This window comes from Orcinus orca, chromosome 16, assembly GCF_937001465.1.
Source record: "Orcinus orca chromosome 16, mOrcOrc1.1, whole genome shotgun sequence".
Classification (NCBI taxonomy): Eukaryota; Metazoa; Chordata; class Mammalia; order Artiodactyla; family Delphinidae; genus Orcinus; species Orcinus orca.
This window is the reverse complement of record NC_064574.1, coordinates 46,963,735-46,991,694: the sequence shown is the minus strand read 5'-3', so window position 1 is coordinate 46,991,694 and position 27,960 is coordinate 46,963,735. Positions and strand designations below refer to the sequence as shown.

Below are 27,960 nucleotides of genomic sequence, written 5' to 3'. Positions count from 1 at the left end.
AAGAACCTGCTGTATAAAAAACTAAATAAAATAAAATTCAAAACAAAATAATGTAGCACATTGGGTTTTCCTGATAGGAAATTGTCTCTGAAATTTCTCCCTGTTGAAACACCTGGCAGGCAGGTGAGCTTATGAGGTCAGTCTCCCCTCCTGGAGCATTTGTAGAAACCTTGGACATGAGTTTGTTCCCCAGGGACTGTCACATGCCTCTGTTATTGGGCTTTTGGAGACAAGGCCTGGAGCTGAGCTTGGACCTTGGTGGGGGGCATCTTTCTTGGGGGGCCTGCCTACTTCCTCTGTCATCGCTCTCTCTACCTGCCCTGCCTGGGCCACACATCTGGGCAGGGGCTGCTGAGATTCCTGTGGGGCAAGTAGGGCCCCAGGGCAGTTAAGAGCTGTGAGGGCTTTGAATTTAGACTTCAGTTATGTGGGTTGGTTTGACCTCTGCAACCTGTCCCCCAGGACTTTAACTTTATTTAAATAACTTAAATTTACATTTGAAAAGTGATATTCCATTCAGTTATTTGAAAACAGCATGACTGGAACCATTTGGGTATCCACTTTTTAACCATACATTTTATGAAATCTAAATACAGAACAAGAATTTCCTATGACAGTTTAGCTCCTGGATTGAAATATGCTGCAAATGTAAAAAAAAAAAAAAAGCAAAACATTACATTAGTTTTTTTTTTTTCCTACTGATTACGTGTTTGTATATTTTTGTATATATTTGATATACTGGGTAAAATATATTAAAAAAAATTTTTTTTTTAAATTTTATTTTTTTTAAATAAATTACCCAGTATATTTTTGATATACTGGGTAAAATAATATATATATATAATTGCAATTAATTTCACCTTTCTCTTATGTTGTGAAACATGATACTAGAAAATTTGCGATCACATGCATGGCTGTCATCACTGGGACAGGCCACTTTGGACCGTGAATTCTCCCATCCCTCTCCGCTTCCTTCCTCATTTGCCAGGCGGCACCAAGTGGTCCTGATCCTCGCTTTTCTGCTTTGGGTTCCTAACCCCTGGCAGCGTCTTGTCTTGTTCCCCGGAGGATCACTCTGCCTGCTTTCCCCTGTCACTCCAAGGAGGGGTTTTGAGGTTCTAAGAGGGAAGACCCCAGACTTTACAGGCTTTCCCGGATCTGGCCGCCAGAAGGCGCTGCGTCGCCGCCGCCGTTGCTAAGCAAGTCTTGGCCCGGAAGCAGTTTCCCATCCCGCCCCGCCCCGTGACTGCCGCGCGCCAGATAATTTCCGGTGGGGAGTGCGCTGAGTTGCGGAGAGCAGGCTCCTGCGGTGGCGACGCGATGACCACTCTCCGGGCCTTCACGTGCGACGACCTGTTCCGCTTCAACAACATGTGAGTGAGGCGCGCCCGGGCCCAGCTGCCGCCGGCGCGTCCCCGGGGCCGTGAGGGGGGGGGGGGCCGGGAGGACGTGCGGACGCCCCGCTGACCTTGGCCAGGCGGTCGTCCCCTCGCAGCCCTGCGCGCGGTGTGGGCGCTTCTCGGGGCGCCGGGCGGGGAGGGGGGCGCCAGCCCGGCTCTGACCCCCGGCTCCGGCCCGCGTTCCCCTCCGGGCGGGTTAACACTGTGGCCCCGTCCAGGGCCCGGCGGGTTTGCGCGTCTCGTTACTGTTGCTGCGCATCCCGGCGGGAGCACTGCTGCGGCAGGCCCAGGGTATGCACGTTCCTCCGTCCGAGTTAAGTCAAGGACTGTGACTTGCAGGTGCCATTTTTTTTTTAAGTTTTATGAAAGTTCCTGAACGCTTAAGAAGTTGGTAGAATTTTACCGTGAACACGTGTAGACTATTAGCTGGACTCTACCGTTAACATTTCGCTACATTGGCTTCATCACATTTCTGTCCACCCACCCATCTATCCATGCACCCACCAATCCCAGACCCAGTTTAAACACTCCGGGGCAGTTATGTGAAAACTAAGGACCAGAGAGTACATATTCAAGTGTCAGGAGGATGGAAAGAACTTGAGATGAGGTGGCTAGAAACATTCAAAGAGGGGCTGAGCCTTGGAAAATGGGTAAGTGTTGACAGGGTTGAGGAAGGAGGTTCTGGAGGAGGAAGCAGGTGCGGGCGTGGCCGACACCTGGGAGGTGAGTGATGGTAGGAGCGGGTTTCTGTAACTCAGTGGTCAGAGAAACTGGTGAGACTGGACTTCTGCTCCACTATTGGGGGAACTTTCTGTGGGGCCTCTCCCAGTAGGAGCAGTGTAACTAAGGCGACTGTTGAGGGCTCGCTGTGCCTGGCACTGGAGTAACCCATTTCCTCCTGACAACTCTGTGAAGTAGCTGCCCTTCTCATCCCCAGTTTTGGTGTGAGTAAACTAAGGTCCTGAGAGCGCAGGGGAATGGCCCAGGTGGTAGAGCCCTGCGTGGGAGTGGGCAGAGCAAGGAGACTGATCAACGAGATTGGCTCCAGGCGGGTGGTTCTTACAGTGGTCCGTGAGCACCGGGAGCTTTTTGGAAATGCACGTTCCTGGCCGCCCAGGAGCCTGAGCTCGTCACCGCGGGCCTGCTGGAGGAGGTATACCAGGCAGGTGTGAGCCATTTAGGTGGTCTTGGCAATGGCCGGGAGATGATGACTTGACAAAGGCTTGGGTTTGGGAAGCCCAGGCTCTGGAGGTGACAGTATGCCTTGAAGTTTCAAGAATAGATGAGGCAAAGCCTGCTGGAGAACCAGTTATAACCGAAGACCTAGGAAGGGCCAATATTTTTATACGAAAATGAATAGAGTAGAAGGAAAATAAGCATGACCATTTATTTATAACAAAACATTTGATTTCCGAGAATCATGTAGCTTGTGAAGTCTTCTTCAGAATATGCCAATAGGGGAGCTCCTCTCCCTCCTCGTTTTCTCCTACTTCTCACTTTGATTAGGGCACTTCCATCAAGAACTCCGAGAATCACTGGAGTAGGGTGTTGCAGTAGTAACTGAAAGAAGCAGTGGATGTAGAAACGTTGCAGTTAATTTAACAAATATTTTATTCTTGGCAAAATGTTTTATGCCTATTGTGCACCAGTGCTGAAAAGACAGTAGTGAACAAAACAGAAAAAAAATGTTATCTTTATGGAATTTACAGTTTACTTATTTAAATTGGCTGTGCTGTGTGGCTTGTGGAATCTTAGTTCCCTGACCAGGGATTGAACTTAGACCCTTGGCAGTGAGAACCAAGTTGGGGGAGTCATAGTCATAACCACTGAACCGCCAGGGAATTCCCAGAATTTACAGTTTAGAGGGAAGAGTAAGATAGAACTTAGCATTCAGTACAAAGGAAAAAATGTGAGCTGGAAAGGGAAATAGGGAGTGAGTGGGGATTCGGCTTTGGGTGAGGTGTTCAGGGAAGGTGTCACTGCAGAAAGACCTGGAGGGGAGGGAGTCTGTGGGCACTGTGGGCGGGAGACTTCCAGGCAGAGGGAGTGGCACGGGCACAGATTGCTGTTTCGGAGGAGGAGGCAGCGGCAGCTGTGCTGGAACAGTGAGTGTGGGAGTGTGAGAACACCAGGTCCGATCGGAGTCAAAGGGCTCGACCTCGGAGAGGCATAGAACGTGGGTCTCCGCCAAGGGCGCTCAGACACCCAGGTGGAGAAGTCAGCTGGGCATCCGGATGTGGGAGTCTCAAGTTTAGGTCTGGGCTAAAGATAGAAATTTCGGGCTCAACACTGTGTGGATGGCATTAAAACCAGGTGGCTAGGGACTTCTCTGGCGGTCCAGTGGTTAAGACTCCACGCTCCCAATGCAGGGGGCCCGGGTTTGACCCCTGGTCAGGGAACTAGATCCTGCATGCCGCAACTGAGATCCCACACGCGGCAACTGAGATCCCGTGGTGCTGCAGCTAACACCCAGTGCAGCCAAATAAAAACAAACACAAAAAACCACGTGGCTAGGTGACATCAGTGATGAGTGAGTGCGGACAGGAAAAACGAGGTTCCAGGAATGTGCCCCAGGGCATCACATGTTAAAGGAGACACAGTGGCCCTGTGAGGTGGGAGGAAAACCTGATGGTGGGTCTGGAGTCTGAGAGAGGACAGCATTTCAGGAGGACGGAGCCCTGAACTGTGTCAGGTCTGCCGGTGGCTAGGTGTGCAGCACGTTTATACATTTCTTTCAGGGGAGCAGAGTCCTGGGTCCCGAGAGGTGGGGGCATCTGCTCACCAGGCCTCCAGGCCTGGGTCCAGGAGTGCAGGTGGAGTGTGGGCGCAGAGGTGTAGGGGGGGTGGGGCGGGGGTGGGACCTTGGTGAAGCTTTCTCCTTACTGCTGTTTTCTTCTTGAAATTGGAAGCAGCTGAGGTGGAAGGGGGAGTGTTGAGGAGACAGGAGAGGGTATAGAGTAGTCCTGAGAAGCAGGGGAGAGTGAGTCCACATGGATTAGTGATTCTCCAGGTGTGGCCAGGGGCGCCTCAAGATTGTTTTGGGGGTTCTGCAAGCCATTTTCATGATAATAAGGGTTTTGTTTGGGGTGGTTTTTCTTTTGCCTTTTTCATTTTCATTCTCTCACAAGTGCACAGTGGAGTTTTCAAGGTTTGTGATCATGTAATAGTAAGCATAACAGGCACAGAAATGAGAAATCAGCTGCCTTCTATTAAACCAGACATTAAAAAGATCTGTAAAATTGTTAAAATAATGCCATTCTTGTCACTAAATTTTTGTTTTCGAAAATAGTGACGTTTTTGGTTTAAAAAAAGTTATTCATATTAATGTATTATTTATTTTTTAAATGAATGTTTTAAACATTTAAATGTCAATAGATGTAATCCACATAAACAGAAGTTCTTGGGGTTTTCAGTAATTTTTGAGTGTAAAGGGATCCTAAGAACTGCTGGTCTCCAGAAATGCAGTGTGACTGTTTGCATTGTTAAGGGTCCAAAAGCAGAGTTTGACTGTGCAAGAGGAAGAGTTGAAGGTAGCTGTTTTGGGGTCTGGCAAAATATTGGTTCCATTAATTGAATAGGAAAGTAAGGGGCAGAGTTCTTTGTAGACAGAGGCAGGTGTGCATTTAAGAAATGCTGTCGGGAGTGTTGTGATCGGATATGCTGGCGTGGCAGGCGCTCAGCAGCTCCAGAGCCAGATCAGGAGCTTCCCTCTGAGAACAAAATTGAAAGTAAGGGAATGGGGGCGGTGGGGGGCAGAAATGTAGAAGAGTGGCGAGCAGAAGCCTGAGTGGTGAGATGGCCCACATTTTGGGGGAGGAGGGAGGGAGGAGGAGGAATTGGCAGAGAGGGGGTGCTTGTCAGATGCTGCAGGGCTAGGGTTATTACCCCCATCTGTGATTGACATGCCAGCTTGGTCCCCAGTTCCGGTAACAGTTTATTGCCATTTAGAAAATGGAAGGTTTTAGGGACTTCCCTGGCAGTCCGGTGGTGAAGACTCGGTGCTCTCACTGCTTCGGGCCTGGGTCCAGTCCCTGGTCCAGAACTAAGATCCCACGAGCCACTTGGTGCAGCCAAAGGAAAAAGCAAAAAGGAAGGTTTTGATGATGTATTAACTATAATTTGTAAAGAAGCAGCAGTTAAATGAAAATGTACAGATGTCTTTATAGTGGCTGTGATGATAGCTCATTATGGTCATTAGGTAAATTAAACCATCTTTCTTAGCTGTAAAGTTGGTTTTAAAGTTGTGGATTTAACATGTTTTGTTTTCCCTGTGCATGTTATTTTTAGTTGTAGTCTCCTTATTTAAACTGGTTTTGTAAACACTGCTTACTGTTGACATTTTTCTTGTTTCTTTTAGTAACTTGGATCCACTTACAGAAACTGTATCCTTTTTTAAAAAGTTAAATGAAGGCTTACTAAGAATAAGGAAAATAGAGGATCAAAAGGAAAAAAATAGACTTGAGTACCGAAAATGTTTAAAACTTGGAGGTCAGGAAACATAAGCAACATTGAAAGCAGTTGAAAATAAAAAACACTAAAAACCTGGGAACAAGAGTTATCTTACACCTGTTGACAAGCCGCTAATATAATGACCTCATAAATCAAGAACAGTACAGTTCCCTGCCCACCCTGCCCCTCAGTAGTAACCATAGCTGTGAGCAGCAGAAAGTGGTGACTTCAGCAGGAGGGGCTATTCCTGCCTGATGTGAATGAGTCTAGAGTGGACGAGCAGTCCTGGTGGCTCTGTGACATCCCCAGCGACCGGGCTCTGCAGTGGAACCACTCTCCCGTTCCCGGGTGTTCCTGGCTTCCTGTCCAGGTGGCTCCCAGAGCGTACCGCATCTCAGCCATGTTCTTGGCAGGAGGATCGATCAACAGAGGGGAAGGTGAGTGCGTCCTTCCCAGACTCCCAGGGGTACCTCTGGGAGGTGCCACACAGCCTTCTGCATCCTGTGGACCCCTGCCTCGTGCCATACCTGCCTATCTAGAACAGAGTCTGGAATGAGCCTGATTTATGTTGGGGCGTGTTGCTAAAGTGAAAGAAGGACTTTGGCTAACATCAGCAGTACTTCTCATGCTCCCCACTAGAGATACGGGCAAAGATGTGTGAAGTGAGGGTCCTCTGACCCTAACAGACAATCCCCACACGCTCAGGAGCGTGAAACAGAGCTGCACTTTGGGGTTATGTGCCATGTCCACTGCAGGGTAGGAGGGTAGTATTAATTGATAATTTAACAAAGAGGGCATATAGGATGCTATGAAAATATTAAAAAGAGTTCGGTCTCACCAGTTAAAAGACATGCAGATTAAAACCAAAATGAGATACCATGTTTTATCTATCAAATTATGAAGGATTTCAAGCAGTGATAAAACTCAAGGCTGATGAAGGTGAGGTGAGGGGAGCAGTCTCATAAACTGCGAGTGACAGAGTAAATGCTAGTCTTTCTGGAAGGCACTTTGGTAATGTAATACCTAGTAATTCAATTTCCTGGAAGCTGAAGATAATAAGAAATAGAGTCAATTATGTCGGGTTGGCACAGTAATGTGCATGGGCCAGGTTTGGCCCACTGCCTTTTTTTGTAAATAAAGCTTTATTGGACACAACCATGGTGAATAATGTACATATTGTCTGTGCTCTTCTCCTTGGTTTTCACAGTTTTTTCTTTTAAATGGAAATAGAGTTGATTTACAGTGTTGTATAAGTTCAGTAGTTTTTTATGGTAAGAATGCACAACAAGGTAGAAGTAGAAGAACCTTTCTTAATTTGGTAAAGGTTTGATACTAAAAACCTTCAGTAAGCATTATAGGTAAGTGAGAAATTAGATTCGTTCCCTTTAAGATTGGGTGTAAGATGAGAATGCCTGCTGTCACTACTGCACGTTAACATAGTTCCAGAGGAACTGACCAAAGGTATTGGAAAGAAGAAAGAAGTGAAAGAAAGTATAAGGATAAGAAAAGTAGAAATAAAACTGTCATTATTTATAATTGATAATACAGTCATCTATCTAGAAAAAAGAACAACCTATTAATAATAAGCGAGTTCAGCAATGTTAGAACCAAGATCAAGTTTCGAAAAATCAATAGCATTTCTGTACACTAGCAGTAGAAATCAAGAAAATATTTTTAATTGAATACTTAAAACATGAATATCTACTTAAAGAACATCATGCATAAAACTAAAAAGTTGAAAGAATGGAAGCAGATTTTTTTTAATATCTAAAACTGACAGGAAGTGAATAGCTAGAATATATAACGAGTTTTTTTTCTGTTCTGTGCCGTTTTTTTAAAATTTTATTGGAGTATAATTGATTTACAGTGTTGTGTTTCAGGTGTACAGCAGAGTGATTCAGTTATATTCATTATTTTTCAGTCTTTTCTCCTACAGGTTATCACAGAATATTGAGTAAAGTTCCCTGTGCTATACAGTAGGTCCTTATTGGTTACCTATCTTATATATAGTAGTGTGTGTATGTTAACCCTAAACTCCTGATTTATCCCCCCCCCTCCCCTCCACGTTTCCTCTTTGGTAACCATAAGTTTGTTTTTGATATTTGTAAGCCTGTTTCTGTTTTGTAAATAGGTTCATTTGTATCAGTTTTTAAATTAGACTCCACATATCAGTGATACATGATATTTGTCTTTGTCTGACTTAGTCTGATAATCTCTGGGTCCATCCATGTTGCTGCAAATGGCATTCTTTTTTTTTTTTGGCTGAGTAGTATTCCACTGTATATATGTATACCATATCTTCTTTATCCGTTCCTTTGTCGATGGACATTTAGGTTGCTTCCATGTCTTGGCTGTTGTAAACAGTGCTGCAGTGAACATTGGGGTGCATGTATCTTTTCAAATTATAGTTTTCTCCTGATAAATGCCCAGTAGTGGGATTGCTGGGTCATATGGTAGTTCTATTTTTAGTTTTTTAAGGAACCTCCATACTGTTCTCATAGTGGTTGTACCAATTTACATTCCCACCAACAGTGTAGGAGGGTTCCCTTTTGTCCACACTCTATCCAGCATTTGTTTGTAGACTTTTTGATGATGGCCATTCTGACCAGTGTGAGATGATATCTCATTGTAGTTTTTTTTTTTTTTTTTTTTAGATTCCGTATATATGTGTTAGCATATGGTATTTGTTTTTCTCTTTCTGACTTACCTCAGTCTGTATGACAGACCCTAGGTCCATCCACCTCACTACAAATAACTCAATTTCTTTTCTTTTTATGACAGAGTAATATTCCATTGTATATATGTGCCACATCTTCTTTATCCATTCATCTATTGATGGACACTTAGGTTGCTTCCATGTCCTGGCTATTGTAAATAGAGCTGCAATGAACATTGTGGTACATGACTCATTTCGAATTATGGTTTTCTCAGGGTATATGCCCAGTAGTGGGATTGCTGGGTGGTATGATAGTTCTATTTTTAGTTTTTTAAGGAACCTCCATACTGTTCTCCATATTGGCTGTATCAATTTACATTCCCACCAACAGTGCAAGAGGGTTCCCTTTTCTCCACACCCTCTCCAGCATTTATTGTTTGTAGATTTTTTGATGATGGCCATTCTGACCGGTGTGAGATGATATCTCATTGTAGGTTTGTTTTTTTTTTTAAAGAGAAAAAAAGTTTTCTTAAATCTGGAAAAACAAAGCACAGAAGAACCAACAATGTTTCAAACAGAAAGTCACAAAAATTGTAATCATCATCATCAGTTCACTCAGTCCCATGTAATTATTTTTCATCTTGATCTTTTGTTAGCACTTTTTTGAATTCATCAGTTTTCCATTAGAGTTCTGAAAATGCTTATTCATTCAGTTCAGCAGTATAGTCACTTACCAGAAACCTGTACTTGTCAGTCTTTTCCATGAATTACTTGAAGATAAAACCCTTTATAGGAACATTTTTGCAAAAGCAACAGAGTACACCCAGAACTGTCTGTAAATGACAAAAGACTTAAAAATGACCACAGTTAAAGATTTGATGAAAGTTCATAATAATGCACTTGACAAGGAAATTTAGTTATTTCTGAGATATACATTTAAAAATAATAACTAGAATTATGACTTATAACGTTATACCAGAACATATAAGATTTTTAGGAATTTCTTGTAATGTCTGAAACGTTTATATTAACATATTTCCATACAAATAACCCAAAGAAAGTTTTAGTACTAGTTGTTATTTTTAATTTTTGAATTTTACTTTATTTTTTTATACAGCAGGTTCTTATTAGTCATCAGCTTTATACACATCAGTGTATACATGTCAGTCCAAATCGCCCAATTCATCACACCACCATCCCCACCCCACCATGGCTTTCCCCCCTTGGTGTCCATACGTTTGTTCTCTACATCTGTGTCTCAACTTCTGCCCTGCAAACCGGTTCATCTGTACCATTTTTCTAGGTTCCACATACATGCATTAATATACAATATTTGTTTTTCTCTTTCTGACTTACTTCACTCTGTATGACAGTCTCTAGATCCATCCACGTCTCAACAAATTACCCAATTTTGTTCCTTTTTATGGCTGAGTAATATTCCATTGTATATATGTACCAAAACTTCTTTACCCATTCGTCTGTCAATGGGCGTTTAGGTTGCTTCCATGACCTGGCTATTGTAAATTGTGCTGCAGTGAACATTGGGGTGCATGTGTCTTTCTGAATTATGCCCATCATTTCTGATGATTCTAACTGGTGTGAGGTGATACCTCATTGTAGTTTTGATTTGCATTTCTCTAATAATTAGTGATGTTGAGCAGCTTTTCATGTGCTTCTTGGCCATCTGGATGCCTTTGGAGAAATGTCTATTTAGGCCTGCCCATTTTTGGATTGGGTTGGTTGTTTGTTTTTGTGGTACGCGGGCCTCTCACTGTTGTGGCCTCTCCCGTTGCGGAGCACAGGCTCCAGACGCGCAGGCTCAGCAGCCATGGCTCACAGGACCAGCCACACCGCGGCATGTGGGATCTTCCCGGAACAGGGCACGAACCCCTGTCCCCTGCATCGGCAGGCGGACTCTCAACCACTGCGCCACCAGGGAAGCCCTGGTTGTTTGTTTTTTAAATATTGAGCTGCATGAGCTGTTTATATATTTTAGAGATTAATCCTTTGTCTGTTGATTGGTTTGCAAATATTTTCTCCCATGCTGAGGGTTGTCTTTTCGTCTTGTTTATGGTTTCCTTTGCTGTGCAAAAGCTTTGAAGTTTCATTAGGTCCCATTTGTTTATTTTTGTTATTTCCATTACTCTAGGAGGTGGATCAAAACAGATCTTCCTGTGATTTATATCAAAGAGTGTTCTTCCTATGTTTTCCTCTAAGAGTTTTATAGTGTCCAGTCTTAAATTTAGATCTCTAATCCATTTTGAGTTTATTTTTGTGTATGGTGTTAGGGAGTGTTCTAATCTCATTGTTTTACATGTAACTGTCCAGTTTTCCTGGTACCACTTATTGAAGAGACTGTCTTTTATCCATTGTATATCCTTGCCTCTTCTGTCATAGATTAGTTGACCATAGGTGTGTGGGTTTATCTCTAGGCTTTCTATCTTGTTTCATTGATCTGTGTTTCTGTTTTTGTGCCAATACCGTATTGTCTTGATTACTGTAGCTTTGTAGTATAGTCTGAAGTCAGGGAGTCTGATTCCTCCAGCTCTGTTTTTTATCCTCAAGACTGCTTTGGCTATTCGGGGTCTTTTGTGTCTCCATACAAATTTTAAGATTTTTTGTTCTAGTTCTGTAAAAAATGCCATTGGTAATTTGATAGGGATTGCATTGAAGCTGTAGATTGCTTTGGGTAGTATAGTCATTTTCACCATATTGATTCTTCCAGTCCAAGAACATGGTATATCTCTTCGTCTGTTGGTATCATCTTTAATTTCTTTCATCAGTGTTTTATAGTTTTCTGCATACAAGTCTTTTGTCTCCCTAGGTAGGTTTATTCCTAGGTATTTTTTTCTTTTTGTTGCAATGGTAAATTGGAGTTTACCAATTCCTTAATTTCTCTTTCAGATTTTTCATCATTAGCGTATAGGAATGCAAGAGATTTCTGTGCATTAATTTTGTGTCCTGCAACTTTACCAAATTTATTGATTAGCTCTAGTAGTTTTCTGGTGGCATTTTTAGGATTCTCTATGTATAGTATCATGTCATCTGCAAACAGTGACAGTTTTACTTCTTCTTTTCCAATTTGCATTCCTTTTATTTCTTTTTCTTCTCTGCTTGCCGTGGCTAGGACTTCCAAAACTATGTTGAATAATAGTGGTAGGAGTGGACGTCCTTGTCTTGCTCCTGATCTTAGAGGAAATGCTTTCAGTTTTTCACCATTGAGAATGATGTTTGCTGTGGGTTTGTCATATATGGCCTTTATTATGTTGAGGTAGGTTCCCTCTATGCCCATTTTCTGGAGACTTTTTATCATCTGCATCTATTGAGATGATCATATGGTTTTTATTCTTCAGTTTGTTAATATGGTATATCACATTGATTGATTTGCATATATTGAAGAATCCTTGCATCCCTGGGATAAAGCCCACTTGATCATGGTGGATGATCCTTTTAATGTGTTGTTGGATTCTGTTTGCTAGTATTTTGTTGAGTTTTTAATCTATATTCATGAGTGATACTGGTCTGTAATTTTCTTTTTTTATAGTATCTCTGTCTGGTTTTGGTATCAGGGTGATGGTGACCTCATAGAATGAGTTTGGGAGTGTTCCTTCCTCTGCAATTTTTGGAAGAGTTTGAGAAGGATGGGTGTTAGCTCTTCTCTAAATGTTGGATAGAATTCACCTGTGAAGCCGTCTGGTCTAGGGCTTTTGTTTGTTGCAAGATTTTTAATCACAGTTTCAATTTCATTACTTGTGATTGGTCTGTTCATATTTTCTGTTTCTTCCTGGTTCAATCTTGGAAGGTTATACCTTTCTAAGAATTTGTCCATTTCTTCCAGGTTGTCCATTTTATTGGCATAGAGTTGTTTGTAGTAGTCTCTCAGGATGCTTCGTATTTCTGTGGTGTCTGTTGTAACTTCTCCTTTTTCATTTCTAATTTTATTGATTTGAGTCCTCTCACTCTTTTTTTGATGAGTCTGGCTAGTGGTTTATCAATTTTATCTTCTCAGAGAACCAGCTTTTAGTTTTATTGATCTTAGCTCTTGTTTTCTTTGTTTCTGTTTCATTTATGTGTGCTCTGATCTTCATGATTTCTTTCCTTCTGCTAACTTTGAGTTTTCTTCTTCTTTCTCTAGTTCCTTTAGATATAAGGTTAAATTGTTTGAGATTTTTCTTGTTTCTTTAGGTAGGCTTGTATAGCTATAAACTTCCCTCTTAGAACTGCTTTTGCTGCATCCCATAGGTTTTGGATCATCGTGTTTTCATTGTCATTTGTCTCTACGTATTTTTTAATTTCCTCTTTGATTTCTTCAGTGATCTCTTGGTTACTTAGTAATGTATTGTTTAGCCTCCATGTGTTTGTGTTTTTTACGTTGTTTTCCCTGTAATTCATTTCTAATCTCATAGCGTTGTCAGAAAAGATGCTTGATACGATTTCAATTTTCTTAAATTTACTGAGGCTTGATTTGTGACCCAAGATGTGATCTATCCTGGAGAATGTTCCATGCGCACTTGAGAAAAAAGTGTAAGCTGCTGTTTTTGGTTGGAATGTCCTATAAATATCAGTTAAATCTATCTGGTCTATTGTGTCACTTAAAGCTTGTTTCCTTATTTATTTTCATTTTGGATGATCTGTCCATTGGTGTAAGTGAGGTGTTAAAGTCCCCCAGTATTATTGTGTTACTGTTGATTTCCTTTTTTATAGCTGTTAGCAGTTGCCTTATGTATTAAGGTGCTCCTATGTTGGGTGCATATATAATTGTTACATATTCTTCCTGGATTGATCCCTTGATCATTATGTAATGTCCTTCCTGGTCTCTTATAACATTCTATATTTTAAAGTCTATTTTATCTGATATGAGTATTGCTACTCCAGTTTTCTTTTGATTTCCATTTGCATGGAATATCTTTTTCCATCCTCTCACTTGCAGTCTGTATGTGTCCCTAGGTGTGAAGTGGTTCTTTTATAGACAGCATATATATGGGTCTTATTTTTGTATCCATTCAGCAAGCCTGTGTCTTTTGGTTGGAGCATTTAATCCATTCACGTTTAAGGTAATTATCAGTATGTATGTTCCTATGACCATTTTCTTAATTGTTTTGTTTTGGGTTTGTTTTTGTAGGTCCTTTTCTCCTCTTGTGCTTCCCACTTAGAGAAGTTCCTTTAGCATTTGTTGTAGAGCTGGTTTGGTGGTGCTGACTTCTCTTAGCTTTTGCTTGTCTGTAAAGCTTTTGATTTCTCCATTGGATCTGAATGAGATCCTTGTGGTTGTAGGTTCTTCCCTTTCATCACTTTAAGTATATCATGCCACTCCCTTCTGGCTTGTAGAGTTTCTGCTGAGAAATCAGCTGTTAACCTTATGGGAGTTCCCTTGTATGTTATTTGTTGTTTTTCCCTTGCTACTTTCAATAATTTTTCTTTGTCTTTAGTTTTTGCCAATTTGATTACTATGTGTCTCGGCATGTTTCACCTTGGGTTTATCCTGTATGGAACTCGCTGCACTTCCTGGACTTGGTGGCTATTTCTTTTCCCATGTTAGGGAAGTTTTTGACTATAATCTCTTCAAATATTTTCTCAGGTCCTTTCTCTCTCTCTTCTTCTGGGACCCCTGTAATGTGAATGTTGTTGCGTTTAATGTTGTCCCAGAGGTCTCTTAGGCTGTCTTCATTTCTTTTCATTCGTTTTTCTTTATTCTGTTCCACAGCAGTGAATTCCACCATTCTGTCTTCCAGGTCACTTATCCGTTCTTCTGCCTCAGTTATTCTGCTATTGATTCCTTCTAGTGTAGTTTTCATTTCAGTTATTGTATTGTTCATCTCTGTTTGTTTGTTCTTTAATTCTTTTAGGTCTTTGTTAAACATTTCTTGCATCTTCTTGATCTCAGCCTCCATTCTTTTTCCAAGGTTCTGGATCATCTTCACTATCATTATTCTGAATTATTTTCCTGGAAAGTTGCCTATCTCCACTTCATTTAGATGTTTTTCTGGGGTTTTATCTTGTTCCTTCATCTGGTACATAGCCCTCTGCCTTTTCATCTTGTCTGTCTTTCTGTGAATGTGGTTTTTGTTCCACAGGCTTCAGGATTGTAGTTCTTGCTTCTTTTGTCTGCCCTCTGGTGGATGAGGCTATCTTAAGAGGCTTGTGTGAGTTTCCTGATGGGAGGGACTGGTGGTTCGTAGAGCTGACTGTTGCTCTGTTCCGAAGAGCTCAGTAAAACTTTAATCAGCCTTACTGCTGATGGGTGGGGCTGGGTTCCCTCCCTGTTGGTTGTTTGGCCTGAGGCAACCCAACACTGGAGCCTACCTGGGCTCTTTGCTGGGGCTAATGACAGACTCTGGGAGGGCTCACGCCAAGGAGTACTTCCCAGAACTTTTGTCAGTGTCCTTGTCCCCACAGTGAGCCGCAGCCATCTCCCACCTCTGCAGGAGACCCTCTAACACTAGCAGGTCTGGTTCAGTCTCCCCTGGGGTCACTGCTCCTGCTGGGTCCCAATGTGCACACTACTTTGTGTGTTCCCTCCAAGAGTGGAGTCTCTGTTTCCCCCAGTCCTGTTGAAGTTATGCAGTCAAATCCCACTAGTTTTCAAAGTTTCATTCTCTAGGAATTCTTCCTCCCGTTGCTGGACCCCCAGATTGGGAAGCCTGATGTGGGGCTCAGAACCTTCACTCTAGTGGGTGGATTTCTGTAGTATAAGTGTTCTCCAGTCTGTGAGTCACCCACCCAGCAGTTACGGGATTTGATTTTACTGTGATTGAGCCCCTCCTACCATCTCATTGTGGCTTCTCCTTTGTCTTTGGATGTGGGTTATCTTTTTTGGTGAGTTCCAGTGTCTTCCTGTTGATGATTGTCCAGCAGCTAGTTGTGATTCTGGTGTTCTCTGCAGAGGGAGTGAGAGCACGTCCTTCTACTCTGCCATTTTGGTTCCTCCCTCCCTCATTGTAGTTTTGATTTGCATTTCTCTGATAATTAGTGATGTAGAGCATTTTTTTAATGTGCTTTTTAGCCATCTTTTTTTTTTGGAGAAATGTCTATTTAGATCTTCTGCCCATCTTTTGATTGGGTTGTTTTTTTGATATATAGATGCATGAGCTATTTGTATATTTTGGAGATTAATCCCTTGTCAGTTGCTTCATTTGCAAATATTTTCTCCCATTCTGTGGGCTGTGTTTTCATTTTGTTTATGGTTTCTTTTGCTGTGTAGAAGCTTTTAAGTTTAATTAGGTCCCATTTATTTTTGTTTTTATTTTCATTACTCTAGGAGGTGGATCAAAGAAGATACTGCTGCAATTTATGTCAAAGAGTGTTTTGCCTGTGTTTTCCTCTAAGTTTTATAGTGTCTGGCCTTCATTTAAGTCTTTAATCTGTTTTGAGCTTATTTTTGTGTATGGTGTTAGGGAGTGTGCTAACTTCATTCTTTTACTTGTAGCTGTCCAATTTTCACAGCCTCACTTATTGAAGAGACTGTCTTTTCTCCATTGTATATTCTTGCCTCCTTTGTCATAGATTAGTTGACCATAGGTGTGTGGGTTTATCTCTCGGCTTTCTATCCTGTTCCATTGAGTTGTATTTGTTTTTGTGCCAGTACCATACTGTTTTGATGACTGTAGCATTGTAATATAGCCTGAAGTCAGCGAGCCTGATTGCTCCAGCTCTGTTTTTCATTCTCAGGATTGCTTTTGCTATTAGGGGTCTTTGGTGTTTCCATACAAATTTAAAATTTTTTTGGTTCTAGTTCTGTGAAAAATGCCATTGCTAATTGATAGGGATTGTAGTTGAATCTGATTGCCTTGGGTAGTATAGTCATTTTGACAGTATTGATTCTTTCAATCAAAGAGCATGGTATGTCTTTCCGTTTGTGTCATCTTCGATTTCTTTCATCAGCATCTTACAGTTTTCAGAGTACAGGTCTTTTGTCCCCTTGGTAAGTTTATTCCTAGGTGTTTTATTCTTTTTGATGTGATGGTAAGTGGGATTATTTCCTTAATTTCTCTTTTTTGGTCTTTCATTGTTAGTGTACAGGAAGGGAAGAGATTTGTGTGTCTTAATTTTGCATCCTGCAACTTTACCAGAATCATTGATGAGCCCTAGCAGTTTTCTGGTAGAATCTTCAGGATTTTCTATGTGTGGTATCATTTTATCTGCAGTGATGATAGTACTTCTTTTCCAATTTGGATTCCTTTTATTTCTTTTTCTCTGACTGCCATGGCTAGGACTTCCAAAACTATGTTGAATAAAAGTGGTGACAGTGGACATCTTTGCCTTGCTCCTGATCTTAGATGGAATGCCCTCAGCTTTTCACTGTTGAGAATGATGTTAGCTGTGGGTTTGTCATATATGGCCTTTATTATGTTTAGGTAAGTTCCCTCTATGCCCACTTTCTGGAGAGTTCTTATCATAAATCAGTGTTGAATTTTGTCAAAAGCTTTTTCTGCATCTATTGAGATGATCATATGGTTTTTATTCTTCAGTTTGTTGTTGTGGTGTATCACACTGATTTGCAGATATTGAAGCATCCTTGCATCCCTTGGATAAAGCCCACTTGATCATGGTGTATGATCCTTTTAATGTATTGTTTGATTCAGTTAACTAGTATTTGGTTGAGGATTTTTGCACTTATGTTCATCAGTGATATTGACCTGTAATTTTTTTTGTGGTATCTTTGTCTGGTTTTGATATCAGGGTGATGATGGCCTCACAGAATGAGCTTGGGAGTATTCTTTCCTCTGCAGTTTGTTGGAAGAGTTTCAGAAGGATAGGTGTTAACTCTTCTCTGAATGTTGATAGAATTTGCCTGTGAAGCCATGTGGTCCTGGACTTTTCTTTGTTGAAAGTTTCTTAAACACTGTTTCAATTTCAGTACTTGTGATTAGTCCGTTCATATTTTGTATTTTTTTCTGGTTCAGTCTTGGAAGGTTGTATCTTTCTAAGAATTTGTCCATTTCTTCTAGGTTGTCTGTTTTATTGGTATACAGTTGTTTGTAGTAGTCTATTATGATTGTTTTTCTGTGATGTCAGTTGTAACTTCTTCATTTCTGATCTTATTGATTTGAGCCCTCTCCCTTTGTTTTTGAGTCTGGCTAAAGGTTTATCCATTTTGCTTATCTTCTCAAAGACCCAGCTTTTAGTTTCATTGATCTTTTTTGTTTTGTCTCTATTTCATTTATTTCTGCTCTGATCTTTATGATTTCTTTACTTTTACTAACTTCGGGGTTTTTTTTTTTTTCTTTTTTTGTACTCTCTCTGGTTGCTTTAGGTGTAAGGGTAGGTTGTTTACTTGAGATTTTTGTTTTCTGAGGTAAGATTGTATTGCTATAAACTTCCCTCTTAGAACTGCTTTTGCTGTGTCCCATAGGTTTTGGATTGCTGTGTTTTTGATGTCATTTGTCTTTAGATACTTGATTTCTTCTTTGATTTCTTCAGTGATCCATTGGTTGTTTAGTAACATAGTTTAGCCTCCATGTGTTTGTGTTTTTTTACAATTTTTTTTGCCTGTAATTGATTTCTAATCTCATAGCATTGTGGTCAGAAAAAGATGCTTGATGTGATTTCAATTTTCTTAAATTTACTGAGGCTTGATTTGTGGCCCAATATGTGATCTGTCCTGGAGAATGTTCCATGTGCACTTGAGAAGACAGTGTATTCTGCTTTTGGATGGAATGATCTATAAATATCAGTTAAGGCCATCTGGTCTGATGTGTCATTTAAGGCCTGTGTTTCCTGATTGATTTTCTGTCTGAACGATCTGTCCACTGATGAAAGTGGTGTGTTAAAGTCCCCCCCCATTATTGTGTTACTGTCAACTTCTCTTTTTGTAGCTGTTACCATTTGCCTTATGTATTGAGGTGCTCCTATGTTGGGTGTCTGTATATTTACAATTGTTACATCCTTTTCCTGGATTGATCCCTTGATCATTACGTAGTGTCCTTCCTGATCTTTTGTAAGTCTTTAAAGTTTGTTTTGTCTGATATGAGTATTGCTACTCCTGCTTTCTTTTGAATTCCATTTGCATGGAATACCTTTTTCCATCCCCTCACTTTGTCTGTATGTGTCCCTAGATAAGAAGTAGGTCTCTTGTAGATGGCATATATATGGGTCTTGTTTTTGTATCCATTTAGCCAGTCTGTGTCTGTTGGTTGGAGCATTTAATCCATTTACATTTAAGGTAATTATCAATAAGTGTTCTTACTGCTGTTTTGTTAATTGGGGTTTGTTTTTGAAGGTCTTTTTTCTTCCTTTCCTCTTGTTCTCTTGTGATTTGATGTCTATCTTTAGTGTTGTTTGGATTGCTTTTTCTTTTTTGTGTGTGTATCTATGGTAGAGTTTTGGTTTGTGGTTCCCATGAGGTTTTGATAGAGCAGTCTGTATAACTACAAGATTGTTTTAAGTTGCTGGTCTCAATTTCCAGTGTATTTCCAGTATCCTGCATTTGTACTCTTCTCATGGTTGCTGATTTTGATATCATATTTATGTGTGGATGGTTTCCTACCTTTATGTTTGCCTTTACCAGTGAGCTTTCCCATTTGTAATTTTCTTGATTCTAGTTGTGGCCTTTTCCACAGAGAAGTTCCTTTAGGTTTTGTTGTGGTTTTCACAGTTTGAGTAGCTGCAACAGAGGCCAATATGGTCCACACAGCCTTGAATATTTACTGTCTGTCTCCTTTTTTGTTTTCTGATTTTTATTGGAGTATAGTTGCTTTATAGTGTTTTGTTAGTTTCAGGTGTACAGCAAAGTGAATCAGTTATACATATATTTCCTCTTTTTTCGATTTCCTTCCCATTTAGGTTACCACAAAGCATTGAGTTCCCTGTGCTTTACTTTAGGTTCTTGTTAGTTATCTATTTTATACATAGTATCAATAGTGTATATGTCAATCCCAATTTCCCAATTCATCACCCACTCCCCCCACCCTCCAGTCTGGCTCTTTAGAGAAAATGTTTGTTATTTTGTTAGCCCCTGAGTTAATGTCAGTAACAGCAGTAAAAATCAACTATAGATACATGCAGCAACAGGGCTACATATCAGAAACAAAGTTGAATGGAAAAAGACTCCATAATTTTCATTTGTATTTAAAACATTGACCTATTAAAGACTTCTCCATGTTTATAAAAAAGTAAAAGGAGTTTGAAGAATTCTGAATGGCAGAAAATTTTCACTGTATATAAGGGAAAGTATTAGGATGCAAATCAATGTATGTGGTGTGCTTCCTGTTACACTTAAAAGTTTTTGGTGAAAGTCCCATAATCCAGGTGAGGCCATGTTTCAGAGTAACCTGCCAGGGCTTCTTGGTCCATGAGCTTGAGCCAGGGGCTCCTCCAGTAGCCAGAGAAGAGATGGTTATGATGTCAGTGGCTGGATGGCAGAAGGACTTGACGACTGCCATGTTAAGGGTTATGTTTGAAGAGACAGAATAAAGGCTGTTCTTCAGAGGAGAGTTTGAAGAATTTACACTGAACAGATTTTCCAGGAAGTTTAAAAAAAAATGATTGATGGTGTCCCCTTATAGAACTGCATCAGCAAGCTTATACTAAGGAGGAGGACAGGAATTGAGTACAAGTCAGCAAGGACACCAGGGTTGAAGAGTTAAGTAATGAGCAGTACTCAGGCATTCACTTTTAAGTCAGCTTTTTTTTTTTTTTTGCATTACTAGAAATGGAGACCTTGAATTGGTGGAGGGGAAAAACTAGGTTTGTTAAGTAGCCTTTGGAAATACTTAAGTTTAAAGTTATTTTCACTGTCCCATGGCTGAAGCTAATGTAGGAACTAGTCGTTAATTTCCCAGTGCAATTATGAAAAATAAACATACTGAGCATGTGCTGTTTGCCAAGCACCAGGGATAGAGGGAACATGGCATACATGTTCCAAGGGGAGACAGTAAACAAGTAGAGTATCAGGTGATTATGGATAAAGTGCTGTGCAGGGATCTAGACACAGTGTGAGCAGCGGGGGAGACGACTGTAGAACTTGGGAGCCTGGTTCTTTGCTGTCTATTGGATGCTACTGTCTCCAGTCATATTTGAGTTTATATATATTCAGTCAATTTTCTTAAAAATTAGTGCTTAACCTAAATATTTCATCCAATAAATTGATTATGGAAGTCATACATATGGCTGGGGATAAACAATATACTTTTTAAAGGAAACTTGAAAATACCCCTTTCATGAAGAAATCTGACTGTCCATTACTTTGCATCCTCCTTAACAAGACTCTAGTATGGGATTCCTTTTTACTTACAGTACCTCGCCCACTGGCCAGAGTACTTCATTGTTGCAGAGGCCCCTGGTGGAGAGTTAATGGGTTATAGTAAGTATACCACTAGTACTTTTTTGGATAGGCAGTTGAGATTAAAATATAGGTTTTAACTGATTATTTTATATTGATCACAGAACTGGAAGTATAATCGTGATGCCCATAATTTTATTTCCTTTTCAACCATTTGACAGCTCACTGATCCCTTCTGATCTGTTGTATTTTAGGTACTATGCTAGGCCCAGGGGATAGAGCAGTGACCCAGACAGACTTGGTTGCATTGCTAACAAAAATTTGAGCTGTAGATTTTCTGTTATGTGTACATGACACACATACATACCCACATGAAATGTAGATATTTAAAAAAATACTTATCAAGTAAAAGCATTAATAACAATTAGCTAGATGACTTTTAAGTATTGCTTAAAGATCAGAACTTGGTCATTAGTTTCCTTTATAATAAAAATGTACTAAACAGCATTTCTGTATGTGTAAATCCTCGTGTTAGTTACTGGATGTGATCTTTCATTGGCAGTCATGGGCAAAGCAGAAGGCTCGGTGGCGAGGGAAGAGTGGCACGGGCACGTCACAGCTCTGTCTGTTGCCCCGGAATTCCGACGCCTTGGTCTGGCTGCTAAGCTTATGGAGTTATTAGAGGAGATTTCAGAAAGGTAGGCACCTGCTTTGCAAATGATTTTTGAACTCTAACCATTTGAGTTTTCTCTTGGTGAATGTTTTATCAGATTTTTTCCTTCAGATTGAACATCTGTCATGATGCAGTTTCATAGGAATTTCATTTTCAGCCTCTAATAGTCCTTATACCAATTCTGTCACATATTCAGAGTGATATTATTGTTCCTGTTTGGCCACTGAGGAAAATTAAGGCAGTGTGAGTGACCTGCCATAGGCTTATGAGCTGGGTAACTGGTGGAATCAAAATCTAGCCCTCAAGGTTTCTGTTAGTGTTCTTGCCACTGCAGCAGGTGTTTCCAAATTCTTCGTTAACACTGTCCTTGGCATCTCAGTCATTTTCTCATAGTGCCCTAGGCTAAACAGAAGTGTAGTCTTAAGCAGTTGTGTCCCAGCAAGCTAGTAGCTATTAGGAAGAAAAAAATATTTTCATTTCATTGTTAAATAACTGTGGTTACCTCCTAATGAGATGTGTATACCTGCTGGGCATTGCATGCTTCTCAAACCTTGGAACCAGAGTCTGCAGAACTGCCAGCATTCTTGTTCCATGTTGATTTTCATGTAATCACAGGAATTGCCAGAAGCCTGGCTTCATAAAGATACTATGTCACCAAAAGGAATATAATGTGATATGATGTGTATTTGTGAACTATATAAAGCTAGTAGTTTGCCAGTGTACAACATGTAAGGTTTGCCTACGTTTTCCCCAAACATTTGAAATATGCACCTCCATGAGTTTGAGAACTGCAAATATTGTAGCTTTTTTTCCAGACCCGTTTTATGTGTCAAACAAACACTCACTCACTATGTGTTACTTTTATTAAATCCATTAAAGTGGAACATTTTAAAGAAGTAACCATGGCCTGAAAACACTGAGCCAAGTCAAGGGCAAGAAGAACCTGAGCTCATTCTTAATTTAGCTGAAAAAGTCTAGTCCTTAAGAACTTAAAAAATTCTTCCTAGAGTGAATACAGAAGAGGGAAAATCTTTAGCAAGATTGTAGTTTACACACATTGGTTAATGGCATATCTTGTTGAAAACAAGTATTTGGCATTATCATGTATAGTTGACAGGGAGTTAGGAACTGTTCTAATTACACATCAGATTTAATGTATTTATAGGATAGACCATCTCTTAGAGTAGAAAACCACTATGCTCCCTTCCCTTACAGGGTCTAAACGTTCATTTACTTTACAATAGTTGCTAAGATTTAAGTGGCCTATATTTGTGTAGGGGGTGTGTGTGTGTATACGTATATACACACACACATATATATTTTTAATGTATACATTAAATGTGTACACTAAAAATAGAAACAGTATATAATATCCAAAGAGAACAATAGGATAATAAAAGTCAATTCCAAAGAAAAATAGGAAACTAAAGTAGCAAAACATGTACCGCATGAAATAAGGCGGTAGCAGTGAATCCAAATATAATTGATAAATGTAGTAATTGATAAATACAACAGCAAATGTTAATGGACTAATGACTCCAGTTAAAAGACGTTATTATGCCAAGTGAACCAGGCACAGGAAGACAAATATTGTGTGATTCCACTTAGATACCTAAAGTAGTTAAATTCATGAAGAGTGGAATGGTGGTGGCTGGGGACGGGGGAAATGTCAAGTTACTAAAGTTTCAGTTCAGCAAGAAGAATAAGCTCTAGAGTTTGATATATAACGTTGTATACCTACACTTGAAGATAGTGTACATTTAAAATTTATTGAGAGGGTAGATCTCATGTATTCTTAGGACAGTAACATTAAAAAATGATGGACTGTCAGAACTGTATTCTATTTACAGGAAATATGTATAAAGGTTAAAGATCGAAAGTAAAGAAATTTTTTTTAATTTTGCAAATTCTAACAGGGTGTGCTTAAATTAACAACAGTCACATTATAGTTCAATAATTACGAAAATAAAAAAGGGTCTGCATACTGAAAAGAGTTAATCAGGGAGATGTAATAATTAAAAACTGTACGTACCCAGTGACAAATGCAAAGTAAAAATGCAACAGTTGACAAAACTACAAGAAGAAATAGACAAATCATCATAATTAGAGATATGAGCATGCCTCATCCTAATTGTTAGGACAGTCAGAAATTGATTAAGGGTACAGAACAGGGGTCGACAAACTTTTTCTGGGCCAGATAGTAAACGTTAAGGCTTCACAGGCCACCCAAGGTCTCTATTGCTTCTTCAAAATTGTAAAAAACCATTCTTTGCTTGAGAGCAGCATAAAGATAGGTTGAAAGCTGACCCCTGCCTTAACTAATTTCAGTCAGTTAGCCAGAATCTTTCCACAAAGAAAGCTATGGCTTCTCTGGCAAATTTGCAAATTTCACCAACAATTTAAGAAATAATGACACTAAGTTTACTTTTACACACAAAAAGGGAACAATCACAAAACCTGACAAGAGGAAGGAAAATCTCATGACAGAGGCAAAGTCCCAGAAAATTCTTAGCAAAATGGATTCAGCAATTCATGAAAAGGATGACATATCGGGGGAAGTTTGTTTTAATATTAGAATGTATCCTACCAGTTAATAGGCTGAAGAATATTTATCTCAGTAAATGTAGAAAATGCTTTGATACAATCCAGAGTTCACTCTTGATAAAAACTGTTAGCAATAGGAAAACTTACTTAACCTGAAAAACTGAAAACCTGTAGTAAATATGAGTGGTGATGCACTGAATGATTTCTGGGACAGGACAGGATGCCTAAAGTCGGCTTCTCTTCAGTAATTTACTGGAAATCATCCTCTACCGTACAAGTGAAGCAAGCAAGAAAAATAAAAGGTTTGAGAAGAAACAAAACCGTTATTTTGGATAGGTAAGATTGTACAAATAGAAAACCTACAGGAAGGAATCTACAAATATTTAGAATTTTAATAAAAGTTAAGCTAAGTTGTTGGATATAAAGTTAGTATAAATTAAATTGCTTTTCTATACAAACAGTAACATTTAGAAGAGGATGTGATTTGCATTGGCATCAGTACATTAAGCCCTTAGGAGAAATCTAACAAAAGCTGTGCAAGACCTCTCTGAAGTTTATACAACTTTACCCAGAGACAGAACAGATGACCTACCTAAGTGGAGGGAGGAACTACCGCTGCAGCATAGAGTTAGCCGTCTCTACAGTAGACAGGTAACTGATCCACAGTCAGCGTAACTGCAACCCAAATCACAAGTCTTTTCCGTGCAACTTGTTGATTCTGAAACTTACAGGGAATGGAAGGAGCCAAAAAGAGGTAAGACACTCTTGAACAGCAAAAAAGTGAGTGGAGTAATTGTCTAGGCTAGTGGAACAGAATTTGAGACACAGACTCAGGAACACATGGACTTTAGACACACCTTGGAGGAGGCAACTGCAGATCAGTGGTGGGGAAGGATACACTTTCCAATAAACGTGGTGGCACCACTGGATATCCATATGGGAAAAGATTTTCCCACATTAGTACCTTATCATGCACAGATCAATTCCATATTTATTAAAAACCTATATGTGAAGAGCAAAACTAAAAAGCCCTTCAAAGGAGAGTGTCTCCATGACCTCAGGGTAGAAAAGAACTTCTCAAGCCCTAAAAAGTGCAAGGAAGTCATATATTCAACTTCACTAGAGTGTGGTAACTTTGTTCATCAAACGATACATAAGGATGATGACAAGTCACAAATTGGAAAAAGATTTGCAAATTGGGGAGAAGACTTGCACCATCCTTTCTTTACACAAGGCTGAATATCCAGAATACATAGAGAACTACATGTGGGGGAGAACGACCAATAAAGACCATACAGAATGAGAAATCTAATGGTGGACACAAATATAATCAGCCTTGTTAGTAATCAGAAATGCCAGCTAAAATTGCCCTGAGATGCCATCAGGAGTCTACCCCCTCCTGTGGGAGTGTCAGGTGGCACATGTGGGCTGGGAGACAGGCATTATCTGATAAAGTTGAAGGTGTCCCTGTGAGCCAGCAGTGACACTAACTGCAGACCTTAGATATCCTGGATGTACCACAAGACACACAACAAAATACTCGTAGCAGCATAGTTGATAATGTATAGGACCACAGACATCTCACATCTCATAGTGTGTCCATACAGGGACACACTAAACACAGGGAGGACGGACAAGCTCCAGCTGCCCTGGGACTGACTCAGTACCGACTGGGAGGCGAGTCACTAAAGAGTAAAGTAAGTTGGACTCCATTCAGGTGATGTTCACAAACAGGAGAAATTAAACCAGAACATAAACCAGAACAGGTGGTAAGTCTACTGCATAAAGCAAGGCGCTGATGACCACACGAGTCAGGACATGGAGACCTGGGTAAGAAAGGGGCTGTCACTGACCAGAGGGACCCAAGGGCTTCAGAGCTGTGACCAGTGTCCTGTAGTTATACAAGGCCACATTGGTGCTTTCTTCAAAACCTTGGGTGAAACTATTATATGACTAATTGGTAAAATGATTTTTAAAGCCAGGTAACAGAATTGTGGTAAAAATTTAAAGTTTATCTTTTAAGAAAACCTGTAGGTTTTGAAATGTTACAGTTATCTTTTGTACTGCAAAATCCTCAGCAGTAAAAATTGATAACATGATGTAATTGACTGCAGGGTTTCATAGTACCATCCTATGAATAGTCAAAGTAGTTTTAAAAATTATGTATTATTTTCAAGGACTTCTAATTTTTTTTTTTTTTTTTAATTACAGAAAGGGTGGATTTTTTGTTGATCTCTTTGTAAGAGTGTCTAACCAAGTTGCAGTCAACATGTACAAGCAGTTAGGCTACAGTGTGTACAGGACAGTCATAGAGTACTATTCGGCCAGCAACGGGGAGCCCGATGAGGATGCTTACGGTGAGCTCCCCCCTGAGAGGAAGCCAAATGTCTACATTCATCCTACAGACTGAAATACTCGGCTATTTTAATACACTTAAGAGAATCATATTTAAAATCTGGGCTGTAATTAAATCTGCTTTAACCTGCCCTTAAGAACCTACCACTGATTAACTTACATTAACTAACCATTGGTTAATTACTGTCAATTATTGTTTTACTGGTACAGACACATTTTTACTAAGGTTCTGTCAAAAGAACATTTGTAGGAAGAGCTGGATCCCAGCTGGGGTTTGGTGTACTTGTGATTGAGAATCACTTACAAATACATTTCTCTTAGAATATGGTAGAAGTGGGGGTAGGGGACAAAACCTCTTAACCTATACACTTTAAATTTGATATAAAATATTCTGACATTTGGGTACTTACATTAAACTTTGCTTCCTAACAGATATGAGGAAAGCACTTTCCAGGGACACTGAGAAGAAATCCATCATACCATTACCTCATCCTGTGAGGCCGGAAGACATTGAATAACCATGAGCAGTGGTTCTTAGGCTGATGATGCTCCAGATATTTTATGGACAATATTATTTTCATTAGATGATCCTGGAGCTCTATTAGGAGAAAAGGGAATTGTTTAGATCTTAAAGACTTCAAGAAAAAAACAGGTTATAAACTTGTCTTGTTTCCTATTAGCAATATCATGCCTTCTAAAGCTGTCCACTGTAATAAAATTCAGCCAAAAAAGGCAGCTAGGTCAAAAGGAAACATTCCACTGTTATGGTTCATAATGTAATATTCATGGTATGCTAGGGAAAAAGCTTGCTCCAATCTCCTCCTCAATTCCGTGCCTGAGAACCACTGCTGCATATATATTTTTTATTTTGTATTGAACTGTTAATTGAAGCTTTAAAAGCATATATGGAATGTGTAAATCTAAGATGTATAATAAAATGCACTGTTGACTCGAGTGTTTTCTGGAAGGTTTTTGGTCATTTATAAACGTCAGGTTATCAGGATTGAAGAAGGTCATCATTTAGGGTATGTTGTTTCCCTTACATTTTTCATTTATATACAAAGCATTGTTTAATTGCTTACTTGGACAGTCCCTGCCCAGCACACTTAAGCGTCCTTCTTATTGCAAAGTTCTTCCCAGATACTTGTTTCCATACTGCTGGTCTCAGGTCTTTTCTTTGTCTAGTCTCACAGTGCTTTGCTTAAATCCTGCCTTTCAACAAAATACAAAAAGATGCTAAAATAAAGGGGAAAAAGAACCTAATTCCCAAAGAAAGGCCACGTAATTAGATCACAGGCTAACCACATATTTTCATGTGTAGTTTTCATCGCATGCAGTATCTGAAAATATCCAGTGAGTAACAGTAGCTAAAGAAAACGAAATAAATCACAGAAATGATTAAAACCCTGTTACTTTTGAAAGGACTTATTTTGGTGGAGTTGAGGGTGAGAGAGAAGTGAGGTTCTCCCAGGAGAGTAATTTTTTCTTTCATGCATTTCACACTGGCACATTACCTGCCCGAAAATGGCCTTAGGAGTTTACATGAGAACCTGACTGCTAGTTTTTTTCCTGACACACACATGTGACACAAACAGAACATATTATGATTAGTCACTTACTTAGAGTAGCATCTGGCCTGTTTTCATCTCACCCCGTGGCCCTG

General features: G+C 39.9%; 1 protein-coding gene and 1 long non-coding RNA gene across 2 annotated transcripts; both read left to right on the top strand.

The window, feature by feature from the left end:
* The first annotated feature begins 983 nt into the window (after positions 1–983).
* On the top strand, positions 984–27,251 carry NAA20 (N-alpha-acetyltransferase 20, NatB catalytic subunit). The gene is made up of 6 exons (XM_004270416.3): positions 984–1,373; positions 5,758–5,782; positions 20,716–20,806; positions 21,288–21,423; positions 26,154–26,299; positions 26,730–27,251. The coding sequence occupies exons 1-6, from the start codon at positions 1,321–1,323 to the stop codon at positions 26,813–26,815; spliced, it is 537 nt and encodes a 178-aa protein (XP_004270464.1). The 5' UTR covers positions 984–1,320; the 3' UTR covers positions 26,816–27,251.
* LOC125961391 (uncharacterized) lies at positions 13,056–20,141 on the top strand. Its single transcript, XR_007472073.1, has 2 exons — positions 13,056–13,236; positions 18,348–20,141. It is a non-coding gene; the product is annotated as an uncharacterized LOC125961391 (long non-coding RNA).
* Positions 27,252–27,960: the final 709 nt, after the last annotated feature.

Excerpts from the sequence above, each read along its gene's own strand:
- NAA20 (XM_004270416.3), top strand. The coding sequence starts at position 1,321 with ATGACCACTCTCCGGGCCTTCACGTGCGACGACCTGTTCCGCTTCAAC. Across the intron at positions 20,807-21,287 it reads TGGAGAGTTAATGGGTTATA|TCATGGGCAAAGCAGAAGGC; the intron begins GTAAGTATACCA and ends TTTCATTGGCAG. Across the intron at positions 21,424-26,153 it reads TTAGAGGAGATTTCAGAAAG|AAAGGGTGGATTTTTTGTTG; the intron begins GTAGGCACCTGC and ends TTTTAATTACAG.